This window comes from Microtus ochrogaster, chromosome 19 (genome assembly GCF_000317375.1).
Source record: "Microtus ochrogaster isolate Prairie Vole_2 chromosome 19, MicOch1.0, whole genome shotgun sequence".
Lineage (NCBI taxonomy): Eukaryota > Metazoa > Chordata > Mammalia > Rodentia > Cricetidae > Microtus > Microtus ochrogaster.
The window spans coordinates 29,159,807-29,186,502 of record NC_022021.1 but is presented as its reverse complement, the minus strand read 5'-3'; the positions used below and the strand labels follow the sequence as shown (position 1 = coordinate 29,186,502).

Here is a 26,696-nt window from a genome sequence, read left to right as displayed (position 1 = left end):
TCAAGATCGAGCTGGTGTACGTCAGAACTCAGAGTTTAAAAAAAAAAAATCTGGAGTCTCCTCTCTCCATTTCTTCCCCACTCTCTAAGCTTTTAATCTAGTGTAAAGTCTTAAACACATTGCAGGTCTTACTATCAATGACCTCAACATGCAGTTTTATTTAAAAGTCAAACTGTTAAGTCTTTTTTTGCACTCTTGGATTTACCGAAAGCCTGCTAGCGCCTGGGTTGCAGCTGCCTCCCCCAGGGGCGCACACGCTGGCTCTGGCTTTGCCAGATACACACGTCCACAGGCAAAACTGATCATTGCTAAAGACTAGGGATTAAGAGTCTTGCACAGCATCGGGAGGAAGCCCATGATTTCCAGCAAGGAAAATGGTTTAGCCGTTTGTATTGAATAACCTACGAGCACTTTAAAGAAACCAGAAACCACACGCTGTAATGTTTGGAATGAAAACTGGATTCTCTCATGTGTTGCAGAAATCCTAAATTTCAAAATATGGAGACAGCAGTGATGGTCTCCTTGGAAGGCTCGTGCGACTTGCGGGTTTGCCATAAACACAGATGTGGCATTATGCTCTTACTTCTAATAATATGAAAATGAATTATGATTTCTGATAATATAGAGATGTGCTTAGGGCAGTGTGCTTATTTCACGGAAAAAAAAATTACCCTGAAAAAACTCAAAAGCATTTCTACTGTCCCCTGGGCACTTGTGTTCCTTTTATGACCATATTTACAAGTTAATCTGTTCATGTTTCTTTCTTAGTGAAATTAATAAATAAAACCAAAGAGTCACTACGTATGTCAATGACCACATGTCAGCATCTCAAACATCTCGGTTCTTCTTACTGGCATAGTTATGTCTTCACCCACATACAAGACGGGAGTTATCGAGTAGAATTTTCTGTGTTCAGTTCAACTGGGCATTTATTGAGTGCATGGGTTGTGCAATGTGCTTGGCTAGGCTCTGAGGAACACAGTGGAAATGTGGGTGCTTGGTCACATCCAACTCTGAAGAACCCCTTACTCATTGAGGGGAAAGAGCAAACTGGAAATTGGAACACAATTCTTTGCTCATCTACTCTAACTGTATGTCCATCTTGTATCCATAGTCCAACAAAATAAACACAATCTAGCCTGATAGTATAGCTCTCCAGCCCTCAATGTCTAGTTCAATTTACCCAGTGCCCATCTCAGCATGAGCCAACATTGATTTCTCAGCCCAGGAGGCTGTAACTCTTGTCTCCTTCTGTTCCGTTCTAGTTGTGTTCTCTGACACGGAAGAGGAGATCTCACTTTCTGGGGACAATTTCAAGACACTGCCGTACAAGGTCACGGTATTCCTCGAAAGATAAAACATGACCAAAAGCAACGGAGAAGAGCCCAGGATGGGGGGCAGGATGGAGAGATTCCAGCAGGGAGTCCGCAAGCGCACACTTTTGGCCAAGAAGAAAGTGCAGAACATCACGAAGGAGGATGTGAAAAGTTACCTGTTCAGGAACGCTTTTGTGCTGCTCACCGTCACCGCTGTCATTGTGGGTGAGTCATTCGACCAAAACCAAAATTACAAAAGCCTGTATCCTGTTTCTGCGGGACCTCTGAATGCCTGGGAGTGTTATCAGATAGACTGACTGTAGGTATTCAAATCGATACTTCAGGATCTCCTCTGCATTTGAAGAGGGTTTCCTGCCCTCCCTTCCCCCACAAGAAAACACAGCAGTTGGTTGAGAGTCATATATGCTAATCAGAAAAAAATTGTTGATAAGCGTTAAGTTCATCCATTGATTGTGTTATTGAATCATTAGGCACAAGTAGTTAAGTACTAGCAAAAACAAATCTAAGCACGTTAGACGTGGCCAAAGAAGTATAATTCTTATACAATGTCACTTTCTCTTAAAACTGATTTATACAATCAGTGTACCCAAGATGAATCGTGAACCTCTGGTAGTAATTATATCCTAGCTAGTGCCGACCTGAAGCTGAGTATCAGTGCTTAAAATTGGAAGTCAGGTCTGCCCTGTGTTTGCATGCTCTCGCTCAGTGACTTGGGAAGGTAAATTGGGAAAGTGTTAACACAGGTCTCATTCATTCATTGCCTCATAGAGCCTGCCATAGCTGGCTACATCACTTTTTAAATATTTCAGTCCCTTACTAATTTAGCATTGGTTGACGGCAATCTGTATTAATAAAACTTCAGTTTATTTGGTTTAAAGCTATTTGAAGTTTTAGTTTATTACTTACAGACAACACAGTTCTTACCTTAAAATACAGACGAAAATAATAACTATCCAAAATTTTTGACAAAACCAGTTTAGGCATCCTTAGGCTGGAGATATAAACCAATATACTAAGTCCTCAAATAAATTTCTACCAATTTCCCACCAAAAGGCACTCATGTAAAATTTTAATTGTTGTTTTGTAATTAGCCAAGAAATCCATACATTTTAAAGAAGGAATGACTTCATAAAAATTAAGAAACTTGTATAACATATGGATATAACCTTGTCAAGAGAGTTGACTTTATGAGTGACAAAGAGAAATACTGCCCGAGAGAAAAGTTGGTCATAAACTTTAGATTTAGCCCATTTAGCACCTTTGGCTCTTTTCGGTGATTGCTAATTAGTGAGTTTCCGGTTTGTTATAGAAATACTCCAGGTGGCATGAACTGGTTGAGCCAGAGAAATAATGGCTCTCCTCAGTAGGTTCCCGGCTGTGATTCCGGTCCAGAAAGAAGAGTTTTAACACACACTGTGCCCTGGTCCTGCGAGTCAAGGCAAACTGCAATGTTCTTGTCTCCCTCATTTTATGCTCTGAATCACAGCTGTTGTCCAGCCAAGAGACAGCCTAATGCCCGGAGTGTTTACACAAACTAGTCCAGATACCTTCTGGGAAGGTTGCGTGTGCTCTCGGCTCTCACTTGAGATGGCGGGTATGATAATACGGACATCCCCGGTTTAAGGATGCAAACTTGTCAGGGACCAGGCAGTTGTCCAAAGTCACTATGTTAGAGAAGAGAAATGAAGTCAGCCTAGTGCCAGACACCGGCCTCAGAAGTAAAGACTCATCTTACCTTTGCTCTGCTGACTACAGACTTGTATGGGAAATGTCACGTGATGTGGAGGCCCGTGAGCAATACTGGTTGCTAAAGCTAATGCAGCATTAGCACTCTACCGTTTGATTGGTTCAGTTAAACTCAAGGGAAAAATGATCATTTTACAATTAAGTCTCACCCCTTACACCCAATTAATAGATAACCACTTGTGTCGCATGCTGTAATATGTATGGAGCTCGGTGTGTTTGGAAAAAAAGACAAAATGAGCTATTCAAAATGGCGTTCTCAACAACCAGAGTTCAGTCAGTGTGACGAAAACATTTCCATTAAAGAACAGAGGAATGGAAAGGAGCAGAACGTGAGCCTGGAAGTCGGAATAATAGAGAAGGAAGTTGCTAAACACAGAGAAATAGCCTCGCTCCTAACAAGAAAATGCCAGGAATTAAGGGTCTATTCTCTCTAGGGCTCTCGCTTCCTAGCCCAGTGGGGCCTTTCCTCAGATTTGTGAGAACTGCAGTCGAACTTGGCGGAGCTGGAGTAGATGAGCTGGCTGGATGCCCTCGTGGTTGGCGTTACTAGTGGAAACTGAGGGGTTAGAAGCAGTAAGGAGCACTAACAAAGAAACACAAAAAGAGCTCATTGACAGTCAGGGGGACCACCAAGTTCACACCAAAGGTCCTGAATAGCAAACAGACAACTTATAAGCAAACAGATTTAGGAGAAAAGGAAGAAGCCGTTGGTTATTTTTTGGTTGGTCTTCCTCGGAGGGCCCAGTTGAAACAAGGCCTCCACTTGTCATGGGAGCCCGTGTCTATATTAGCCTTAAGCAAGGTAATGGGGAAGGACTATGTCTGGACATCAGTTCTTGTGGGGGAAGAAGTCAAGACAGATGCTAGCGAGTGAAAAGGAAGAAGTCATTTCCCCAACATCTGACTGAGAACCATAGGATTTAGTTTCCAAATTCTTAAGCATTGTCAGCTTTCAGGAAAAGATGTTTAAAAAGTTTATCCATTTTGTTTCATCTTTTTTTTCTAATAAGTTGAATATGCATTTAATCTGAAATTGAAAACTAGACAAAAATATTGTGGGCGATGGATAGAGTTGTGTGAATTCATGACTTCGGGATAAAGCAGAGAATTGTAGCTATTTTACTATCGTGTCCTCTGCAAGTATGAGCATGTGCAGTTGGGTGCCATTTCCAGGCAGGGGCAAGGGGTGAACCTGTTGTGCCATGACAAAGCCTCATAAAACCAGGGGGAATTGGCAGAGTGGCAGAAGACAGCAGCAAGCGCTGAGTCCCTTTGGAAGGGTTTGTGTGGAAAGCCTTAGACAGCATGTATTTTCCCGGGCCACTGCAGACGTTTGTTTGACAAAAAGAACACACTAAGAAGGGTGACTCTTTCCCTTCTTCTAGAAAGCACTTGGTCATTGCCCACTGTGTTAATCATGTGAGAGCATCCTCACATCTTGCTAGAAGAAAGGGAAAGTTCTTTCTTATGGAAGACACCGAATGTGACCATGTCAAGGGAATGTGCTTTCACAATAAAATCACAACCATGAGATCCACTCACTGCTGGTCTTGCTGTGGACACGTTCACACACACACACACACACACACACACACACACACACGTTGGCATCAGCGCAGCCTTTACCTGAGTTTGAAAGAAAAGAAAATATATTGACTACATCTTTATAAATCATTTCCTCCCATTCTCTAACTTCTTTCGGCAATAAACTTAAGTAGACAAAAATTCAGTGTAATCCCGTAACATCTCAAAACAGTGACCATTGTGGATGCCTCTTGGGACAGGTGCCTTTTGGAATGGGTGTCTGGAGAGTTAGATGAAAAGTATATTATTTTTCTCTGATTAAGTGTATAGTTTGAATTTTGTATCTCATATATATATATATGCTTTAGAAATAAATATACTACTGACTATTGCCTTCTCTCTATTAAAAAGTAATAAATTAAATTACTTATATAAAAATTCAATGTTATTCACCAATTCAACAGTCACTGAAGGTTGCATATTTGGTCCTGTGCCTTGCAGTGGGTTTCCCAGACCTTGGGTTATTTACGGAGAGAGATGAATGAAATGCAAGATGAAAAACAAATACACAAGAGCCAGAGGTTGCAATAGAGAAGTTTGTACTCTGAACCTTTAAAACAAGAGAGCATGCACATTTTGTTAGATGGCCTCTTTGTCTGCTGGCATCCCAGAGGTTCTGTTTTCTCATCACACCGCCCTTGGGAACCCTAAAGGTACCATATTAATGGTAACAGAGTTTGAGCTTTTGATAAGAAATGTATCTGGATCCCTACGGTAGTTGTATCAGTCTGTACCTGTGTGACCCTAAACAAAGTATTTAATCTCTCCCCAGCTTTCATCACAGTCAGATTCAGCTCCCAATGCCAGTCACCTAGCATACTGGTTGCCACACCTTCCTCTGGGTTAATTTTGCTTAAACGTCACACCAGGGAGGGAAGCACGTTTACCCTCTTGTTTTATAGATGAAGACACTAAAGCAGACACTCAGTGTGGATGCATACTGAGGATTCTAGGCAGACATAGTGGCACGCACCTGTGGTCACAGCATTGAAGATGCTGGGGCCAAAGGATCACTTGAATCCAATAATTGGAGAGCCCATCACACGCATGTGCGTACACACACACAGTCTCTCTCTCTCTCTCTCTCTCCCCCACTCTGGCTCCAGCTTCATCCTGGTACTCACACTGTTTTGTGTGTCTGTGTGCCGGCCCCAGCTCTCAGGGATGGTTCATCCTTGTTTTGTTGTCAGTTAGCTAAAGACCTGCACTAAGTGAGAAACGAGAAGGAGAAGCTGAGATCTCAAGAAAGGTTGTTCACGAGACTTGATGACCAAATGAAAGAGGATGGTGGTGGCCTTATTCTTCTATGACCAAGTGATAGTATACGAGGGTTAGAAAACAGGAGAAAGGGCCAAGAATCAGTGTGTTGCAATAACAACTGGGCTTTCATTGAGTTAAAGGCAGAACGCACCTATGGGGACTAGGCCATGGAAGGGGTTCACTTTGGGAGGACATTCCTATCACATTGTGGAGGATAGAGATGGCTTTGGAGAACAAACTAGTAATGAGTAGTGAGTGCATCAAGACATCATCCCGCCTAAGCACGGTCCTTCGTGCCTGGAAATAAGTCACCTTCCAGAAAGGCTGCTATGTACTCTGCTCCTCAGACACCTGCACTGTCCAGTTGGCTGGGTGAGCTAAATAGATGAAGCCACATGAATACAAGATGGTTTGCTGCCAGCTAGAGGGCTAGGGAGACCACACTGGTGAGCTGCTTGGCGTCATGGAATGGGCACAGGCTGATACCCACGCTGATGTCATTCTGCTTCTTGAAGCCCCTGACAGTAGGCATCTCCACACAGGTCGAACGACAAGAATCCAAAGAATAGTAAGCAGGTTTTAGGCTCCATGGTTTCTTCAACACTTCTGGAGAAAGCTGGAGGAATGATAGCCCTGGGAAGCCCTCCCTTGGAATTAGCAGAGGCACCTGTGCTGCTGTTTATCAGGGGCTGTTGGGGACTGAGGACTGGGGAGAAGGAAGCCATGGAGTTACAGTCCTTGCTCTAGAGAAGTAACACAGAGATTGGGAGGAAGGACTGAGTCCACACACACACACACACACACACACACACACACACACACTCAGAAGCAGAACTACAGAAAGATTATTGGGGTTAACAAGGCAACTATCTGGCACACATGCCAATTGCACCCAGAACCTGTCGCTGTCTCCCACATTCTCCCAAAGCGTTCTAGGACACCAGCTTTGCACTGATGGTCCTTTGCAGAATATTGGAGATCAGAGCTCTGGCTTCTGGTGTCACACAATCTAGGTCTGTAGCCCAGTTTCTGGATCTGAGCCTCCATTTCTTCACATATCCAAACTCTCTGCCTGGTTCTCTATCTGAGTTCAGCCTCGTGTAAGCCATGAAACCGTAGATAATTTTGCCATTTGCTTGACCCAAGTGAATCCATAGGGAACACAAAGCTTGTGTTCTGCTTGCTTGTTGCCATGGCAAGGATCCATCTTATCCACCGATTTGGTGCTTCTCGTGGGCTAGCAAAGCCAGACCCAAGGATTTAGGAGAACGAACATGGCGATGAGAGGAGACACTTAACCTGGTTTAGGCTGAAGGGATGTGGTTCAGATTTCCTGGCTGGAGAAGAGAGACCAGAGAGCAGAAAGAGACTTGATATCTGTAAAGGGCTTTGAGAGGCAGAACTGAAAGCCAGTGAGTGATACAGTTATGATCTGACCCTTTCCACCATGGCGTCTTGAGGAGAACCAAGGAGAATCCCCATGTAGCCATTCTCAGAGCACAGATTACCCAATGGTGGGAGTAGCTGGCTGGAGGTGACTCTCAGGAGAGCAGTTGGGTTTTTAATCGAGTGGTGTTTTTAATAAATGTGTCATACACAACAGTTTTATTCATGCCATCTGAGGCCTATGGGAGGACGAGCTCACACACTCCCCGCTCTTTCTTTTCTCCAGTATTTTTGTCTCTTACTGCTCATCGGAGTTGGGGCTGGCAGGAGGAGCAGAGCTGGCAAGAGAAATGTTGCTGCTTCCCAAGAGAGTTGGTCAGGTTATTTTGAAGTGGAGGACAAAGACTTGATGCTCTTAGATTATCTCAGAGTTTTACTTTGCTATGTTTTTTTTTTTTTTTTTGTTAATTCAGATGTAGAGAAAACGGAGCAAGCAATTTCTAATTTTCCTTCTGAGTGGGGGATGATCCGATTGTTCAAGACAATTACCTACAATAATAATGCCTTCCGTTTCCAGCTGGTTACAGTTTGTAAAGTGTGATTCTCTGTAGTAGTGTAAGCCACAGCCAGCCCACCCACCATCTGGTTCCTTTCGGCAGATCTCTAGGAGACAGCTGAGAAGTCCTGAGAACCTTGAGGTCCTGGTTACAATCAGTGCTCTCCACCCGCTTGCCTGATGATTGACTACCAAATCTCTTGGCCTCTTTTCTCAACACTTAAGTCTGAACCAACGCCTGCTTCCAACTCTTATGTTACAATACTTGAAGCATGCTTTACCTTTCTCTAAATTATTAGGATGTATGGAAAAGTACGTATTTTCATGCCAGCATTGACCATAGCAGAACCCTTTTCCAAGGCCTGATGATCTATTTCCTTGAGCTAGTTTTTCCAATGAAACGAGCCTTATCTCCTCTTGACTCCTGGACAGCCATCATGTATCTGGCCACATGTCCCATGATAGATGCTTCCTATCCAGGGTTTAAGGATGTAGGGGAAGCATATTGCAAAAGCCACTTGTGCTCATCCATCAGGGATCAGCGATGGAACACAGGGAGTCTTTGTTTTTGGACTCATGTAAACAAGATTGTAAAGAGGTCACGTTGTGTAGGGGAGGCAACCAGAGTTTAAACACCATCTTTTCCAAGTTGTGCATTCCAGGTGTGAGAGCACACTGTATTTATAGAGCTCGGGGATGCTATCATCCATCAGGTATTTGGTCTGGCAACTGTGATGCTGTATTATTGCCAGGAGATGAGGAAATACACGAAGCATTTCAGGGCACCAAGTTTAGCCATTATACTCATTAAGTATAAGAATTATGAGTTTTATATCCAGGTTTAGGGCTATCAAAATTGCCCAGAACTTATTTTCTAGGCCAAGAGTACTCATATGTCTATGACCAATCAAAAGGCATGCTCTTCAAACTGAATTGCTCAGGTCGAGGAAGTATATGGAGTCACTCAGTAGATTTATGCAGCAAAACCACCTTCCTGTCCTATATGTAAACCATTTCAGACCAGAAAGTCACATATGGTAAAAATTGAATTTAGTTCTTGCAGTTCTGAAAAAGTTAAATATCCTAAAGAACTATTCACGTACTAAGGAATAAAAGAGAGATACTCAAGAAGTTCTGAAATTTAAAAAAAAAAGTGGATAAAAGCACCAAATAGGGAGGCTTAGATGAGAAAGAAAAACCAGAGATAGATTGGGCAGAGAGGGGAAGACACTCCTTCTTTCCATTGTTCATCAAAGACCCAAAAGGAAAATTAGAAGCAGCAGACTGAGTGAGAAGCACAATCAAGTTTTGAATTTCAAGACTGAGTTCTTGTCTCCAGAGAAGCATTCCTTTCTTTCTCTCCCCAAGAGACTTCTTGGGTTCTTCTAAGGCCTCCAGGACAGGGCTTTGTTAATGAGAGAACCTTGCAAGAGGAGGCGCAATTACCCCTAATGAGAGTAGAGATGGGCAGCTCTCACCCTTCTCACTGTGAAAGGGTGGCCCATTCTGTTCACATTTTGCATCCCTTAAACCCGCCATTACAGCAAGAAGAACAAACTTCAGGGATCCTGGGTTTGACAAGCTTGCTTGTGTTTCCAGCTTACTGATGAATGTGAACGGAAAAGCATCAAGACTGTCTGTTTGGAGACAGCCTGCGACCAACACTGCCTTTGTTCCTGTTAATGAATGGGAAACTAAGGCATCAAGACAGAACATAAGTCTTTGAAGAGAGGCCTGTGGTCAAAGTTGCCATTTTTGTTTTGTTTTGGTTTGTTTGTTTTTCTGTTGTTGATTCATCTTTGCTTTCTTAGATTTTCATTTTAAGTTGAAGGAAAATGAGACAATACTGCCAGAAAACTATGACTACCTTATTCAGTAAAACTCCTACTGTCTGTCAGTTCCACCCTGTAGTGCTTTTCACATGGCCATGGGTGGTGGTGGAGCGCCCACCACGGCTGCCTGAGGTATTGTCATCTAGGTGGGTATGTGCGGTGCCTCTGTCAGCAAGGCTAAGTGGTTGAAGTAGCACAGGAGCCAACAGCAACTAAGATCGGAGTTGTTCTAGACTCAGTTCCTGATCTCTAGAAAACCAGAACTTGTTGGTCAGAGTGGTCCATTAACCAAGCACCAACTAGAGGCTTCTCTCTGCTGTTCAAAGTAAGGAGAGTCTTCACTGGCAAGTTAAAGCAGAACTCAGGAGAAACCAACTCAGGATGAAAGAGCAGCTTCTTAGGAGAAATAAAGAGGTCATGTAGAAACAAATTCAGTAAGTGTTTTGATTTTTGGTTTTTGCGTTGTTTGTTTTGTTTTTCTGTTTTGAGACAAGGTTTCTCTGTGCAACAGTCCTAGCTGTACTGAAGCTAGCTCTTGTAGACCAGGCTGGCCTTGGACTCAGAGATCTGCCTGCTCTGCCTCTCAGATGCTGGGATTAAAGGCGTGTGCCACCACCGCCTGACTTCACTAAGTGTTTTTAAAGTTGAGAGTCTTTATAGTTTAGCCATTACTCATGTGTCTTTAGAATAATTTAGTGAATATAAAAATAAGAATATACCTAATCTTTTTTATAATTCTGAGGTGTTTGTTTTTCCTCTTATACACAAACAATAGCATGGTATAAAATTTTGCTTTCTGCCTTTTCATTTTCCCATGTATCTTGGATGTTATTTCTAACTGACACATAGAAGTTCCTACAGCTAATGTACCATAATTTCTTTAAGCATCTCTAGTTGATGGGACACTTGGATTGTTTTAACCTTTATATATCATTGTAAAAGCAATGTGGTGGATAATATTGTATTGGATAAATATGAATTATTATTTCATGATGGTGAAATAGATCTGTGGACTGTATCCTTAGAAATAAACTTGCTGAGTCTGAAGGAATTCAGATAAGTCTGTTGCCTGAGGAGGGAGCGGGCCCCTTTTCTGTCCCAGCCGCCTGGCTAGTTTATACCTGAAATAACCACACAGAAACCATATTCATTAAAATACTGTTTGGCCCATTAGTTCTAATTTCTTATTGGCTAATTCTTACATCTTAATTATAACCCATTTTTATTAATCTGTGTATCACAACGTGACTGTGGCTTACTGGCAAGATTCTAACCAGCGTCCGTCCCAGGCAGAAGATCCCTGGCGTCTCTCACTCTGCCATTCTTCCCAACATTCAGTTCTGTCTTCTCTGCCTACCTAAGTTCTGCCCTATCTGGCCCAAAGCAGTTTCTTTATTCATTTAACCGATGAAAGCAACACATGAACAGAAGAACCTCCTACACCAGTCCCATAAAGTTTATAGCAATCTGTTTCTCTGAACTGCAGGTTTGTTTTTATTTTGTTTTAATTTCCTTGCTGCTGTCACTGAAAGATTTAAGAAAGGATGAGCTTTAGGATATGGGCCTGCTGACCAGACAAATGAAGGAAACTAAAGAAACCTGTATAAAGACAATTTGGGTGCTACAATTAAGCAAATTTAGGTATTCTCTTTCCTTTCAAACCTTGGGTTTACCTTGAATGAAATGCCCAAAGTTCTTCAACTTCTAAAGCACTTTCTTATCCCAAACCACCTACAACCCTCACATCAAATCAAAATGCTTGAACCATGACTTCAGTTTTTTATCTCTCTGCCTCAGATCTGTCCTTCAGTTTAGCAGAAGTTCAGACGGTGACTTGTTTACCAACAAGGGCTTGAGATGCTAAACGAACAAGAGCCTGGCTCTTAGAGGGGGCACATGAATAAACTCCCAGAATCCTTGGGCCAGTTGCCTGAGGATCTAGTGGTTTCTAAGATTCAGGACCCCTGATTGGCTGACATTTGTCTAGGGGTGTCCTGGTGAGTGTGTGCTGGCAAGTGATCCTATCTATAGCAGTTGGAACGTTAGGCATTTCCTTAGGATGGTCTATTCTTGGGTGGTGTTCAGGTAATCTCTGTTTGTGGTCCTTCCTGCAACCAGGTATTGCTTCAGGGTAAACTACTAAGGCTCAGGCCTCCATTAAACTTATCGATGGCTGAGTCCTACTCTGGCAGGTGATAATGGTTGGAAGTAAAGAACTTCCTTTGGGTGGTCTGTTTCTATTTAGCTTATCATGGTTGGCTCCTACATTTTTCTCCTTCCCAAGCACCTTGTGAGGAAGACAAGGCTGTTTTTATAGCTCAGAGGTAGGAAGTTTCCAGATGGGGGATTTGGTGTGCAAAAATGGCAGGGTTACAGGAGCAGAACACAGGCACGCCAATGAAACAAAGACAAAGGTTGCAAGGTGGGCAAAACAAGGCAGTCATAGGTGGTTGCATAACCTTTTAAAACAAAGACAGGGTTGCAGGATGATTACAAACAACTTTTTGAAACAAAGACAGGATTGCCATTCCTGGAACAGGCAGAACAGAACAATTTGTAGTTAAGGTTGCAGGTGGGACATAGCCCAATCCTTGAGAAACAGAGGTTTAATCATAAAGTGGAATGAGCCTCGTTTGTCTTTACTAGAAGATGACTTTTAAGCCTAAAATGGAGGCAGGCTGGTTTGTTGCATGTTTTACCATTAGCTACACATTCTGCTTTTGTGGCTTTCAAGTTATATCTCAAAGGGTTACTAAGAACCTCTTCCTTTTCTCTGTTGGATGGGTGGGATCGTAGGGTGGCTGCAGCGGTGTCTTGGGTGGGAATATAATCTGAGAAAGCCAGGTGCCCCTAGATTTGTACAAGGGGTTCAGGATATGTCTTTGTGAATTAAGTTTCTAGTGACATAGATAGAAGACTGTAAGTTTATAACCTAGGAAAGGGGAAGGCCTTAAGTAAGAAAATACAAATTATGCTGGAATTCCTGATTCTTAGCTTGATTCCTGGAAGCTTCAGCCAAACTCCAGGGTAAGGGAATCTTCACCCTTCCCACAGTCCCATACTTTTCCTTCTTTCTAAACTTCTTCACAAAGAGCATACGGCGGGATTAATCCAAAGGGATGGGAGAGCGATGGGGGTCAAAGGTAGGAGCAGAATCAAGGGGAGGTGGAGTAGGAGGAAGCTTCCTGGTTCTCAGAGCCATCAATCAACAGGATCTGATGCCATCAGAGAGAGGTATCCGTGACAACCTACTTTAGATGTTAAAGGAGTCCCTTTGGACATCAAGTAGGCTAAGTAGAGAAGGAAAACCAGTTGGGAGGCTGCTTATTACTGCAATCCAGGCAAAGAGGAGTGTTCATAGCTGAAGCCTTCATTTAGATAGATGATAGATAGATAGATAGATAGATAGATAGATAGATAGATAGATAGATAGATAGGTGATTGGATGGATATAGATATGTATGTATGTTTATATGTATGTATGCATGCATGTTTGTGAGAGTTCACACATACACACATACATATTGTAATCAAAGCATAGGAGACTAAGGGCATGACCAGGGTCATAGAGGAAGGTAAAGCCAGGGCTGGGCCTCATCCCAGCATCACCACCATCAGTAGAGCATCATCATCTGTGAAGCATCCTCAGTGAGTGCTACTATACACGAGAAGCAGCGCAGTGAGGAGCCTCATCAACTTCTGCAGATTTGAGAGACCCTGACTTCCATGTGCAACTGCCTGGGGCTTGAGACTTGTTTCTAAGCAACAGAACACAGCAAAGCAGAGTTCCTTTGTGCCTTTGAGCTCCACCTGTTCCCTCTAGCTCCTCACCTTGGAGCATATTGCATTGTGAGGAATGAGGGACACAAGAAGGCTTTAGTCTGCCAATGCATTCGATGCAAGAGTTTGTGGGTAAAAAAGAGCTTTAGCAAAATGTGTCTATTCCAAACACTGACATTCACCAAAAGCTACATACAATGATTTGACCCAAATCTCACTTTAACTGTGTCTCATCCTCACTCTTATTTTTTGTCATTTTCAAGTTTTCCATGATTTGGACAGTTGACCTATTAGCAAGTTTTTACCACTTTTAACGTGTTCTGCATACTGAGCCTTAGAAAACAAGCCCACCTTGTCTTGGTTTAGAAATTGAGAGGGTGTCAGTCTTCTGAAGAAATGCTGTGTGCCCTCTGCAGGGAAACATCAAATGCCTGCTGGCGTCTCTCCTTGAGCATTTCCTAAGTGAGAGCCCCCTTTAGACAGAAACGCAGTCTTCCGAGGATCCAACCACACAGAATTTTCACCACCTTGAAAATCTCAGTTAGGGAGCTCCCTAGATTCTGGGCTTCTTTTTAAATTACTTAAGCCAAGAATCCTGGAAGATTTTGGACTCAGCATGCACAGTGTGACATCCCTGTTCATATGTCATCAAGGTACAAATTTGGCTAAGTATGTTTTGGCTCTAATAGAATTATTCTGATTTTTGGGGTCATTTGTGCAACACAAATCTGTCTCTTTTTTTTGCCCTGACATTCTGGTGGCCACCATAGGCTTTGTGTTGACTCTGGGCTCATCAGGCAGTGTCTAAAGTGTCCACTGATGGAGATCAGCTTCTCAGGGACTCCGCTGCTGGACCAAAGGGAAGCCAGCTTATTAGATAGAGCTCGTCCGAAGACCTCACCTTGCTGCCCTTCACTGCTTGAAAAGGCAGAGCAATGAGGGCTCTCAGAAGTCTGCAGCACACTGGGTTTCAGAGAAGGTTTTTTGTGGGGTTGGTTTTTAGTTAGTTAGTTTATTTGTTTTCATTGCTGGGGTAAAAGTAATGAGAAAATGAGAAAACAGAAAACCTTAACTGCTCAAAAAAAAAAAAAGACAGTTTTCCCATTCAGAGCATTTTCTGTTAATTTGGAGCTGATTGCTAGCCAACCTATCACTGGCTTAGGGCAGAAAACTGAAGAGAAATGTCTTTTGTTTACTCACTCAGCATCTGAGTGTAGCATGAAAGCTTCCCTAGGTAAATCTGACAGCACTTTCCTCCCACGTAAGCACCAGAATTAGTTAACCTAAACAGCCTGTTTACTTGTAAGTTTTCTACTTTGTAATAGAACCCAAAAGGCAGGTCAAATTTGATGCGATAACTTTGATTCCTTAAATCAGCGCTGTGACTTTGAGAGGCCAGGGGCAGTACAGACAGAGAGAGGGTGAAGTTGCTATAGCTTTCAGCTTAGTGTTTTTATGGGGCTCCTGAGAGTCTAAATGAATGGGTCTTTGTTCTTGTACCTGCTTTTGGGGATCTTTTCCTTCTGGGTTGCCTTGTTTTATCTTATCATATTGTGTTATTTCCTTCCTTCCTTCCTTCCTTCCTTCCTTCCTTCCTTCCTTCCTTCCTTTCTTCTTTTTGGTTTTTGTTATTTTGAGACAGGGTTTCTCTGTGTAGTGCTGGCTATCCTGGAACTCATTCTGTGAACCAGTCTGGCCTTGAGCTCAGAGAGATCCACCTGCCTCTGCTTCCCAAGTGCTGGGATTAAAGGCGTGCACCATCACTGCCCAGCCACTTATCAGGCTTTTAAGTGTGAGCAAGCTATCTGTCTTCTTAGATCAATGTATCAATTTTTCAAATGGACATGATAATATCATCCTAATAAAGTAAGGATGAGAGCTAAACACTGCCATTAGCACATAATAAGGGCTCAATAAACATCCCCTTCCCCAATATAAGCTTCTCTTTCACAAGAGTACAAATCATTGACTTGGCAAAGACAAGATAGTAAACACACCAAAACATAATGCAGGACAAAACTGATTCCCAGTGTACCAGCCATCTGCTTCAACCCTACACTCCCTCGCTCTCCAAAGTGCTGGTCCTGAGCTAGCTACACCTCACGAATGAGTGCTGCTACATCTCTGCCGTTCCCGCCACAAAGGAGCTTGTAGACACAGGGTGCAGGGCTAGGGTTGCAGCCCACAGTGCATCCTGAAGCCCTAGTTCAGTCCGCAGCACTAGAGGAGGAGGGTTTTTTAAATGAGATTTTAGAAAGACCTCACGTCATAGAGATGATGGTACATCTATACTTACTGCTAAACCAGTCACAATAGTCAGGAATTGGAACCAGCCTCAGTCTCCAGCAACAACAGACAAATAAAGAAAATGCAGTACAACGGGATTATATTCATCGGTAAAGAGAAATAATACCATATTTTAAGGGGAAATGGAATGAGATGAAATTAAGTGCAATAAGCCAGATTCAGAAAGACAAATTCCATGTTTTTCTTTTACATGTGAAACTGAGGTGTGTGTGTGTGTGTGTGTGTGTGTGTGTGTGTGTGTGTGTGTGTGTGTGTTGTGTGTTTACAGTGTGGCTCTATAGGTCATGAAACTAGAAAAATGATCCGAAGAGAGAAGGAAGAGATCGATTTCTTTGTTTGTTTTTGTCTTCAAGACAGGATTTGGCTGTTTAGATCTGGCTGTCCTAGAACTCGCTCTTGTAGGCCAGGCTGGCCTCAAACTCACAGAGATCCGCCTGCCTCTCCCTCCCTAGTGCTGGGATTAAAGGGGTGCACTATCATCACCCTACAAAGAGATAGCTCTTAAGACAGGGGAGGGAGGAAGAGAGGACAAAGGAATACATATGTAAGAAAGCAGGAGGTCACGACACCTCTGGGAACCGGGAAACAGGCCAGAGCAGGGTTAGTGGCACAGGGCAGGTAGGGAGGGAGATGATAATATGCGTGAGCGTGCCAAGCTGAACCAGTTGCTTTGTATGCTAACCCACAGAGAAAGTGAGGCCCACGCTAGAGGAGCAGGTGCCCAGCAGACCAGTGTGTTGACTAAAGACTCACGGAATATTAGCACCCTCTGAGACGTTGCCTCCCTGATTGTCCTTCTTGTACACCGTTCAGTATCAATTTGGCAGTTAGAACGAAGGGATTTTGACAGATGTACACTGCCCATGTATGAAATTATGTGCTGGAACATTCTAGAAATAAACTCACTATGAACCACTAACTCTTTGCCAGGAGAGGCGGGAAGGGTTGGAGATGGGGGAAATATGAGGTCTGAGTGGAAACGGCATGGGCCTAAATCCTAGCTCTGCCACCAGAGTATATTTGACTTTGGACACATTTTACATTCATTGTGATCAGGTTTCCCCCACCACTAAGTTGCTGAAATAGCATCTTCATCCTGGGGTTGTTGTGAGGATTAAATTGCTAACAGGAGTAAAAGTTCTGACAATACCTGGCTTGTAGTAAGAACTCAGGGAGCATCAATGAGTTTCTTTTTATTTAAGTTGTAGTAAGAACTCAGGGAGCATCAATGAGTTTCTTTTTATTTAAGTTGTAGTAAGAGCTCTGGGAGCCTCAATGACTACCTTTTTATTTAAGTTGTAAAGCCAATGCAAGCGCTTTTGCTCCAAGCTCTCTGCATTTTTAAATCGGTTTTTCTCGCTTGCCTGTTATTCCTACATTTCAGTAAACTGCTAAGTATTTTCCTGAAGTTCTGAGACCTGGGTCAACTGGATTTTCTAGTTGCATACACGGAGATGCTTTTTATTACAAGGCCACAGTCTCAAGTTGGAGAATGGGTAGTGGTGCTTGCTGAGACCCAAGAACTGAAATTGGAGTAGCAGTGAAAGCTGGAGTGAACTTTGTGTTCCATTTCATGAGGCAGAGAAGCCATTTCAGAAGAAAGTGGGAAAGTTTAGTTTCCGTAAGAACTTCTTGCGTTCCTAGGAAAACCTTAGGTTCACCCCTCCCCATTCCTATCCCTGACCCTGGCTTCCAGTCACCTCAATATTGGGTATTTTTCTTTTCTTTATAATTTACTCGGTCTTTTTAAAATGTGAAATTGCAACTCAAGGCGGATATTTGAAAAGTGTTTACGATATTGGAATGACTAAATTTTCTTGGGCAAGGAAAGTCAGTTGGAGAAAGAGAAGATGGAGTAAAGGTGTTTGATAGTTGTATTAGCTTCTGAATGTCGGCAGGTGTCACGCATCATCTAGCTTATATATGCTTTTACTATTCTAAAAGAATATTCTACAATTTCAAGACCAGAAGGAAAGCTAAGGAGGAAGCTACTGTCTTTTCTTTGTATCCACCTCTCACTGAGTTTTCAACAGGAAATCTTAGGGAAAGTTTTTTTTTTTTTTGTTCATTTTGAAAGTCTTCTCATGCCAGCAAATAGCAGCTCAGTACAATATAGTTGCCAAGGCAATGTCAAGATCGTGTAGCAAGAGAGAGAAAATGTGGTGTGTGCAGACAGAGAGATGGTGAGACAGATTAACAATGAGAGCGCCAGGGTTTTCTGCAATTGGAAAGTTTAATTGTTTTGTATAAGTGGTTATGCTCGCAGCTGCACCATCTGTCCTGGTGGAGCTTTCTCGTGAGGTCTTTTCTTCCCATATCACCTTGCTCGGGACTGTTTGGCTTGTCCTCCGATTATACCCTAGTCTTCATTCCTACACCAAGCCGTGTCAAAACGGGTCCCACCGCATTTGAGTTAGACAACGACATTTTTCACTTGCTCGGTTCAGAAATGCTTTTTCTGCGAAAGCTACTTCAAGGCCTGGACTCAGCAAACCCTTCCACATAATGACTGTGAAGACAGATACGTCCCTTGCTCCCAACACTGTATAAATATTTGCTACTTAAATAAAATACTCTAGTCAGACTTGAGTAGCTGCCAGCTAGATATTTGCTCGTTTTTTAGAGACTGTTGCCTTAGTTTTAAAAGACTCAATTTTCCTTTCTCTCTTTCTCTCTCTCTTCAGGTACAATCCTTGGATTTGCCCTCCGGCCATACAAAATGAGCTACAGGGAAGTCAAATACTTCTCGTTTCCTGGGGAGCTTCTGATGCGGATGTTACAGATGTTGGTCTTACCCCTCATCATCTCCAGTCTTGTCACAGGTACTTGGCATCTACACTTTTTGTTGTGTGGCTTTTTGTTTTGTTTTGTTTCTTTTAAGTGTGTTTATTGCAAAAGAACGCTTAGAAAAGCCAACGCTTTAGGTTTCTGCTGGATGCATGCTCTGTTCTAGAGAAAAATAAAACAAGTCCCTTTGAAATGATGGAAAGGAGGGCTTTAGTAATAATGCATGAATGATTATGACTCTCGTATTTTCACCAATCACAAAAGGAGATGGATTTAAACAGCCATGTAATCTGGTCTGCCTCCCTGTGACCGAGGTACCCTGCTAAACACCACACCACCCGCCTTCTCTGACCATAGTGATGTAGTTGACTAAAGCATACAACAGGTCTGTTTTCTCACCCTCTTATCCCACCCAGAGAACATCTGGTTGGACAGCCTATTAGCTATTGATGCAAGAATGCTTGTTCTCAGAGCCACCAGGACATGAGCGGGAGCCTTCCTGGAAGCCTCATCAAGAGGTAATGCCCACAGCACACTCACCAACTCTGCTGCCACCAACACTTATCTCTTCCTGGTGTGCCTGCATGATTTCATTTCCTTCTCCCGTTTCCCCACCCACCCCCCATTACCTTTTATGCTGGTGGGAGAATGGGGAGGGGGTGGGAGATGTCCCCATTGACTACGTTGTCCATGACACTTTGATTTTCAACCAGAGGAAGCTTGGAAGGATAGGATCTCTTTACTGTGACAGTTGAGGGTGCGGCTTTCTCCTGCATGGCTAGAGGTTGAAGAGTCATTAGTTATGTGGTTGACAAATATGGATGGGGCAAGAAGTTGCAGAAAGAAGAAACAATTACTGTACATTCCTTCCTGCCCACTCTTCTCTTTCCCTACAGCCCATCTCTGACTTGGAGAAAGAATGTTCATAAACACTGCCCCAGCAGGATGGTGTCTGGGTTTATAGATAAAGCCCCAAACCTCAGGTACTATTGACCCTGGCCTCTTTTTCCACTTGGGGTCACTGTCCTTGGGCAGGCCAGTTTGCCTCTGTGTGAGCTGTGTCTTTCCCGCTCTTCCCATGAGTTTTCAAAGAGAATTATACTCTTCCAAGATGTCTGTGTAACAAGAACTTCATAGAGCAACTCAAAGGTCACGGGGCAGCATTCTGACTACTACGTGCCTTAGAGGGCTGGCCATTACATGCACAGAAACTATGTCAGATTACTCCTCCGTGCCTTGCAGATCTGTGCTGGCTACCACTTGTCCAGGGCCTTAAACAAGTAATTGCATGTGCATGAGCTCAGAATGGAGGATAACCTGGCCACAAACCAGTCCTGTCACCCTTTAGGGCACCTGTTTGTGAAACTGGACTGGTCCGTTGTTAACTAGGGGTAATTGTAGATATAGAAGCTACAATTCCTATCATAGAAGCTGTATTAAATGTTGGCCTGGGGCACATTTTCATTTTGTTAGCTATTTTTCTCAAAAAAAAAAAATCTTTGTAGAAATCGCTTATAGGTCAGAGCCCATGTCCAACGTTTTATTGAGTGTGGCAGTGAATCCCCCTGCGTCATCCCCAGCAGCTAACTTCTAGGCTGAGAACCTGTAAGTCCTCTGGACACAAGCTGATATCTCCCAGACCCCTCTTACTGTCTCTTCTAGAGTGGAACCCATGTTTCTGCTTTCTCGCAATTAATTATGCAATTTTTATTTTGAGACACAGAAACCTCTTGTACAACACAGTTAGAAAAAGCATTGCTTCCTCTTAGAAACAATCCTCTCCCCTGAAGTGGAATTCCCTGGTGTTTGAAATACTAAATAATCAAGTTTATTATAGGAACAGGAGCTTTCGTTGAGTAAGTTTTTAGGAAAAAGATTTACTCTGATCTAATCCCTTTCAGTGCTTCGAAAGAAAAATTTGGTTAAACATTAGGTAAATTAGCAACCCTTATAATACGGCTGTTAAAAAAAAAACATAACAGCAAATTGCAAACAACCAATATAAAATAAACCCATGATCTAGGTGCAAGTTGAGAATGCTGTCACATAAAATCATTAAGAGTCTTATCTCTTATCCAGGGCTAGGCCAAGGAAAGGGGTCTGTGGCAGAGTTTAGCTAAAGAAAGGTATTTTTACAGTGTTCTCTCCCAGGAGTAATCCCGAACTACACAGTAATCTAGATACTTATGATCAATTAAAATGAATGATTGATTCAATGAGATTTTCCTTTGTGGTTTTAAATACAAAACATTCTAAAAGTGGGGATACAGAGGAGGAAATGTTTGCAAATTACCAGGACTCCCTAGAGGATCCCCTGGGCTTTATTGGACGATGTTACTGGCGAAATATGTTGCCCTGGGAGGTAACAAAGCCAGGCTCCATTATTCAAGAATGAAAAAGCAATCTCGAAAGCTCGCAGCCGTCAAGAGGGTGACGTGTACATATGAAGATGCCCGTTCAGGCTACTTCTTGTTTTCCTGCTTTGATAGTCATGGATACAGAGAAATATTTTCTTCAGCAGGAGAAAGAGCAGGGCTAAGTGAGATGATTAAGTGGCGAGTGACCGCACTGCAGAATAACATGGACAAACGTGGGGCAAGGAGGCTGCTGAGACCCCAGAAATATAAGATTAATCGGCTTCAACCAGCTGCTGCTATATGTCCACAAGGCCAACATGTGACTTTTTTTCGAAAAGAATTTAGTTGCACAAGGGTTTAAGAGATCCTCCCAAGTTTTCGGGCTTGACACAGTTCACAAAACAGGACAGTACGGTCAAGCAAAGCATATCAGCCGGGTCAGTCAACCTTACTGATAACAAAACTCGTGTTTGCGTGTCGGCGCTACTGCTTGAGAAACATCCCACTATTTCCGGACCTCTCTCCAGCTTTTACTGGCTTCCGTGTTACCTGACTCACCCGCGGGTAATCCTAAAGTAAACAAAGCTTACCTCCTGTGGAATGAGCTCTGAAACACCATGCTCATTGCTGTGAGGAAACTGACCGGGAAGGCTCTCCTCTCTGTCTTCTGAGTAGGGACGGATTGCGTCATGGCTGGTCTGCTTTGTGTCAGACAGGAGCATCCTAGAAAGAAATCAGAGCTCGCACTGCCTTACAAGAAGTCTTCCTGTGAGAAAATACTTCACAGCTTTTGTGTTCTCTCATTCAAAAGCCTTGGGTCTGTGCAGACGGTAACGAACCTGAATAGAATCATTATTGCATTAAGTTTCGGAAGGTTCTAGAGAATATACTCTAACAGTTAAAACCACTATGGCCACATTTTTATTTCTTAAAATTTTATTGTTTGTTTATTGTGGTGCCAGGAAACAAAGCTCGTGCCATGGTCGTGCTAGGCAAGCCCTCTGCCACTCTGTTTTCCGCTAAGATGCATTCCCAGACCAACTTAAAGAGCTTGGCAACAGATTGCTGTACTTGAAACACTACTGTTTGTGGGCTGAGGCATTAAAGCTCCGTAAGCCACGTTCTTGTCCTGGAGTTGAAATTCAGTCTTCCCAAACATCCCTGCTGTGGATTCGCCTTCCGGAAGCTCCGGGGAGAAGCTGGGAGGAAGCCCAATGGCTACATTCGTACTCAAGTACCTTTTTCTTCCTTTCTTGAACAAGGAGACTATGCCTGTGCCAACACATCAGACAATAAAACAAGGATTTGGTGCCAGTTTCTATTGATTTGGTCAGGATCAGCAGCCAAACTAGCTCTTTCATGCCAGAAATATGAGTTGGTTTGGCTGGCTCGGCCTGATTTAATGCACAGGATAATAATTTAATGCCATGTCTGGTTATACAGAGTGGATGTAGATAGCCCTACTTCTGCATCTTTTTCAAACACGGGGGCTCTCTTGTGTTTTCATTCTCGGCGTGCACTTTCCGGCACTTGCTAGGCACACGGGAAAACTTTGCTGTCGACCCCAGGTTTCTGGAAGGGAAAAGCATTTGGCAGACGATCTCTTTGGAGTAGAGCATGTTGTAAGAGAAAGAGGTGAGAGAGGCACTTTCGGTACCATTATGAAAAGTAACAGTTTGAAGCCTATGTTGGGGCATCCCGGACCTTAGATCACAAAATCAACCAAGTTCAACCATTCATTCATTTACTAGCAGCTGTGTTCTATGTCAGATATCAGGCTAGGCATTGCAGGTACCTAGATACAAAGTCAAACTCCCTCAGTAGTGCATTGGGTAGGAAGAGAGGGGCTCTCCAAATTCCTCAACAGTCACAATATTTGTGAGCAAATTCCTGTTCCAATTTTATGGCTTCTCTATATGCCCAAAAAGAAAGAGGCAGTTTAGTTGATTTTTTAAAATGTTTTTTGGTAATTTCATGTACGTATACAACATAATTAGATCATATCCACCCTCACCTTCCTCTTGGCTCACTTTTTAGGCTTGATTCCAAACCTGATTTTTCTACTGTTGTGGCATCTCCTACCTGACATCAGCTACCCTGGTGTTTACCAGCATAGATGTCATCCACATTCCCCCATAAATATTTCTTCAAGTTAACACAGTTTTTACACAGTTTCAAATCACTACTAATCATGGAAGCCTCCCATCCTTTGTCTTGTGAAGATGTAATGAATTATGGTGTTACGACATTCTGAACAAATACCATGGCCTGACTTAGACTCCAAGGGACCAAGTGTAATGATTAAATAAAAATGCTGTGGATCCCTGGAGGCTGCAGTGGAAGAAACGCTGCAGGTTCCCAAGCAGCGGCAGTGGGCAGCGGGTCCAAGAACAGCCAGTCCTAGGTAGGGATTGGTGCAGTTTCTCAAGTGGCTGCAGCAGGCCACATGGAGAGACAGACAGATGGGCATGCCATGCAGAGTGAAGTTGGATATTTATTTAGTGGGTTATGGAAGGGAAGGGGAGAAGGAGAAGAGCGGAAAGAGAGAGAGAAAAACAGAAGGGGAAAGGGGAGAAGTGGAGAGAGGCAGAAGCTGCCACTTGAGACAGAAAAGGATGAAACTCAGGCTAGATAGAAGCTGAAGATCAGCTTGCCTCAGCAAAGGGGAGTGGGGAAGTGGGCATGGCTTGTCTCTTAAAGAGACAGGACAGACCATTACACCAAGACCCTCACTGTCATATCCTGAGAAGAAAAAGAGAATGCCAGGAGGTGGTGCACACCTTTAATCCCAGCACTTGGGAGGCAGAGGCAGGTAGATCTCTGTGAGTTTGAGAGTAACCTGGTCTACAAGAGCAGGACAGCTATAGATACACAGAGAAATCCTGTCCACCCCCCCCCAAAAAACAGAAAAATAAAGGGAAAGAGAAACAATTAGCCAACATCTAGAGATATTACATATACCTTATCTCTGAGGGCTTTTTCTTTCCTCTAACCCAAAGAATAGAAAGGTAATAAAAAAAAAAGAGCAGGTTTCTCATTTTCTGAGTGATTTCATATAAATGAAGAAATTGTTTCTCTCCCTCCAGAACTCTATATTTACCCCTGGTTGAGAAATACTGATGTTGTTCATCAGTGCCTACAGTTTCCTTTCCAAGTGACTGTCCAGCTTCTGCCCAGACATTTCCAGGAACAGGAGATCCTTGGAACTCACATATTCTTGTAAAATGAAGGGTGCTTTTTCTACCCAAAACAAAACAAGCCAAAAAAATTTAAAGAAACAGGAGAAAAAAAATATCTGCTTGCCTGTAATTCCCTGTCCATGTGACAGGTTCTCTCGTGGCCAAATGTCACTTAGACATTTTCCTTTCAAATACATAGACCAGAGAATCCTTTGGGAGGTGAGACTTGACGATACACAAAGCCAACAACTAGGACTACCAGCAAAGGATTCTTCTATCTGAGAAAATAATGAAAATAAAAGTAGTAAATGTGTCTCAGAGTGTGGCCCTTTGGCTGCAGAAAAATGGCAGTTACAACAACAGCAAACTAAAATTTTGTCATTTAACCCAAGTGCGACCAAAAACAAAAGCCTGAGCTAAACAATTTATAGTTCTTGGGCTTTTGAAGCGAATGTTAAGTGCTTGCAAAAAATGAAAGCCAGGGTCAGCTGAGGGGAATTTAATATTCTGGACTATTAGTTGCCAAGTGTCTAATGTGTAGCTAAGGCCAAATTGAGTACTCTGGGCACTTACAGGCAAGGTCTTGAGGCAGGCTTCTCACTCCTATTAGTTAGAATAAAAGGCAGCTAGCTCTCCAAAGAGACGCACATCTTTAGGCTTCCCTCGTATTTTCAGTGACATGGTGGGGGTCTGCTCTAGGCTTGGTGTCAGGGTTCAGTATTGCCCCTAGAATGTCCTCAACTGATGGTAGCCGTTGACAGTCAGCACAGCAAGAACCGTCCTCGCTGTGCTCACATGAAGACTCAACAGTGAGAACAGAGAACTTGAGTTTGTTGGCTTGCCGTTAAGGCTGCTGCCTCCACAAGTCTCCTTTGTCTCTGATCCTTGTGTGACCGTTTTCCTATTAAAGTAAATTAAAGAACCCGTAAAGTTAATCCAGAAACAGCGTGAAGCCAAAGAGAATTCCTCCCTCACCACTAGAGGTGATTGGATTCTGCCCTGCAGCGTGAGATTCAATTTCTTTGATCGCAACTGCCTAATTTTAAATTTTATCGTTGGTTATACAACTTCCCAGACTTCCCTGAGAAACTCAGCCTGTGTAGGGCACCCTGGATTTCATTGGGAAGTGAACGCCGCCTCGAGGAGCAGAGCGTTGGGCAAACTCTGCATCTACTATAACATCCAAACCCAACTCATAAAGACCTGGAAGGAGTTCATTTGAAGCCACGGACTGTTCCTATGGTCAACTACTGGTCACAAATGTGGGAAAGAAGGCTGAGCAGTGCCTACCTGGAAAAGGAAGACCTAGGATATAGTAAGAAAAGTCCATCTAAGGGGCAAGTCAAACTCAGACTTTTTGCATCATGTATACAAGAAATAAGGAAATGTTTATGTCCGTGAGTTTGGGTGGAAGTAAGGTATAGACAAAGTCATTGAAATCTGGCCATCACAGAAATGGCATTTTTTTCCAGTATGACAATTTCACTTAACGAGCAGTTATTGAGGCTTAGTATATGCCGAGCATTGTAGTACCAGGGCCTAAGGATTCTTAAATGAAGAAGATAAGGTCCCTGTCATCCAAAAATTTAGATGTCTGGTTTGTGGAGCTTAATCCACAGTTGGGATATGGAGGGTGATGGTGATGGTAGAATAACCCTGGTGGAGACATTGTGAGGAGGCATAGTGCTGCCTTCTCACTTTTCTCTCGAGCATTCGGACTTCCGCATGAGCCAGTAATGCCGAGCAGGGGAAAGGTCTTGTTTGAGTGGTTACCTGAGTCCTTCGCTATTAAATGCTACGTGAGCCAGGGGCGGGGGCCCTGTGAGTCCTGGAAAACAAGGAGTTTGGAGCCCCACCGAAAGTCACCACAGGAAATGTGACCTCACAGATAGAAAGTCAGGGAGGGAGAAGGGGTGCTTGATGAGGTTTCAAAGACAGAAATTGTCCCTTTCGTGGGGGGGGGGGGATAGCAGATGGGAGCCCCTGAGCGAAAAAAGAAGCAGAGGCAACGTTGTGTTATCAGAGAGGCATTTCCAGCACCTTGGAAGGAAGTTACACCTGGCTATCTAGTTGAAGCTTTCTTTTTCTTGTTCCTTTTTTTTGTGCATGCGTGTGTGTGTGTGTGTGTGTGTGTGTGTGTGTGTGTGTGTGTGTGTGATTTTTTTTTCGAGACAGGGTTTCTCTGTTGCTTTGGTGCCCATCCTGGAACCAGCTCTGTAGACCAGACTGGCTTTGAACTCAGAGACGTCCACCTGTCTCTGCCTCCCAAGGACTGGGATTAAAGGTGTGCACCACCACCACCTGGCCCTGAAACTTGCTTTCTTCCAATGCTGCCTTGCTAGCCCTAATTGTGCCAAGTGAAGAGCGGAGCGGATGTGTCTCTTGGATACCTGAGCCTGCGAAAGGTGTCCCAGTGCTTCTGACAGGCCTGTTCCCCAAGTCCTTCACCATCCTGACCACCTCCCACACCCAGCCATGTGACCAGGACTGACCCTGGAACTCCAGTTGCTGGGTGACAGGGTGGGGACAGTGATCTGGCCCTGCTACAACAGACCAGTCAGTCCCACAGAATGGGATGTTGTAGA

General features: G+C 43.3%; 1 protein-coding gene across 1 annotated transcript in view; it reads left to right on the top strand.

Moving 5' to 3' along the window:
* Slc1a3 (solute carrier family 1 member 3) overlaps positions 1-26,696 on the top strand; it is a 72,332-nt gene that overhangs the window by 390 nt on the left and 45,246 nt on the right. Inside the window, exons 2-3 of the mRNA XM_005356607.2 lie at positions 1,266-1,541; positions 18,473-18,610. Coding sequence (XP_005356664.1) covers positions 1,361-1,541; positions 18,473-18,610 — 319 coding nt within the window. The 5' untranslated portion in view covers positions 1,266-1,360. The remainder of the gene's footprint in view (positions 1-1,265; positions 1,542-18,472; positions 18,611-26,696) is intronic.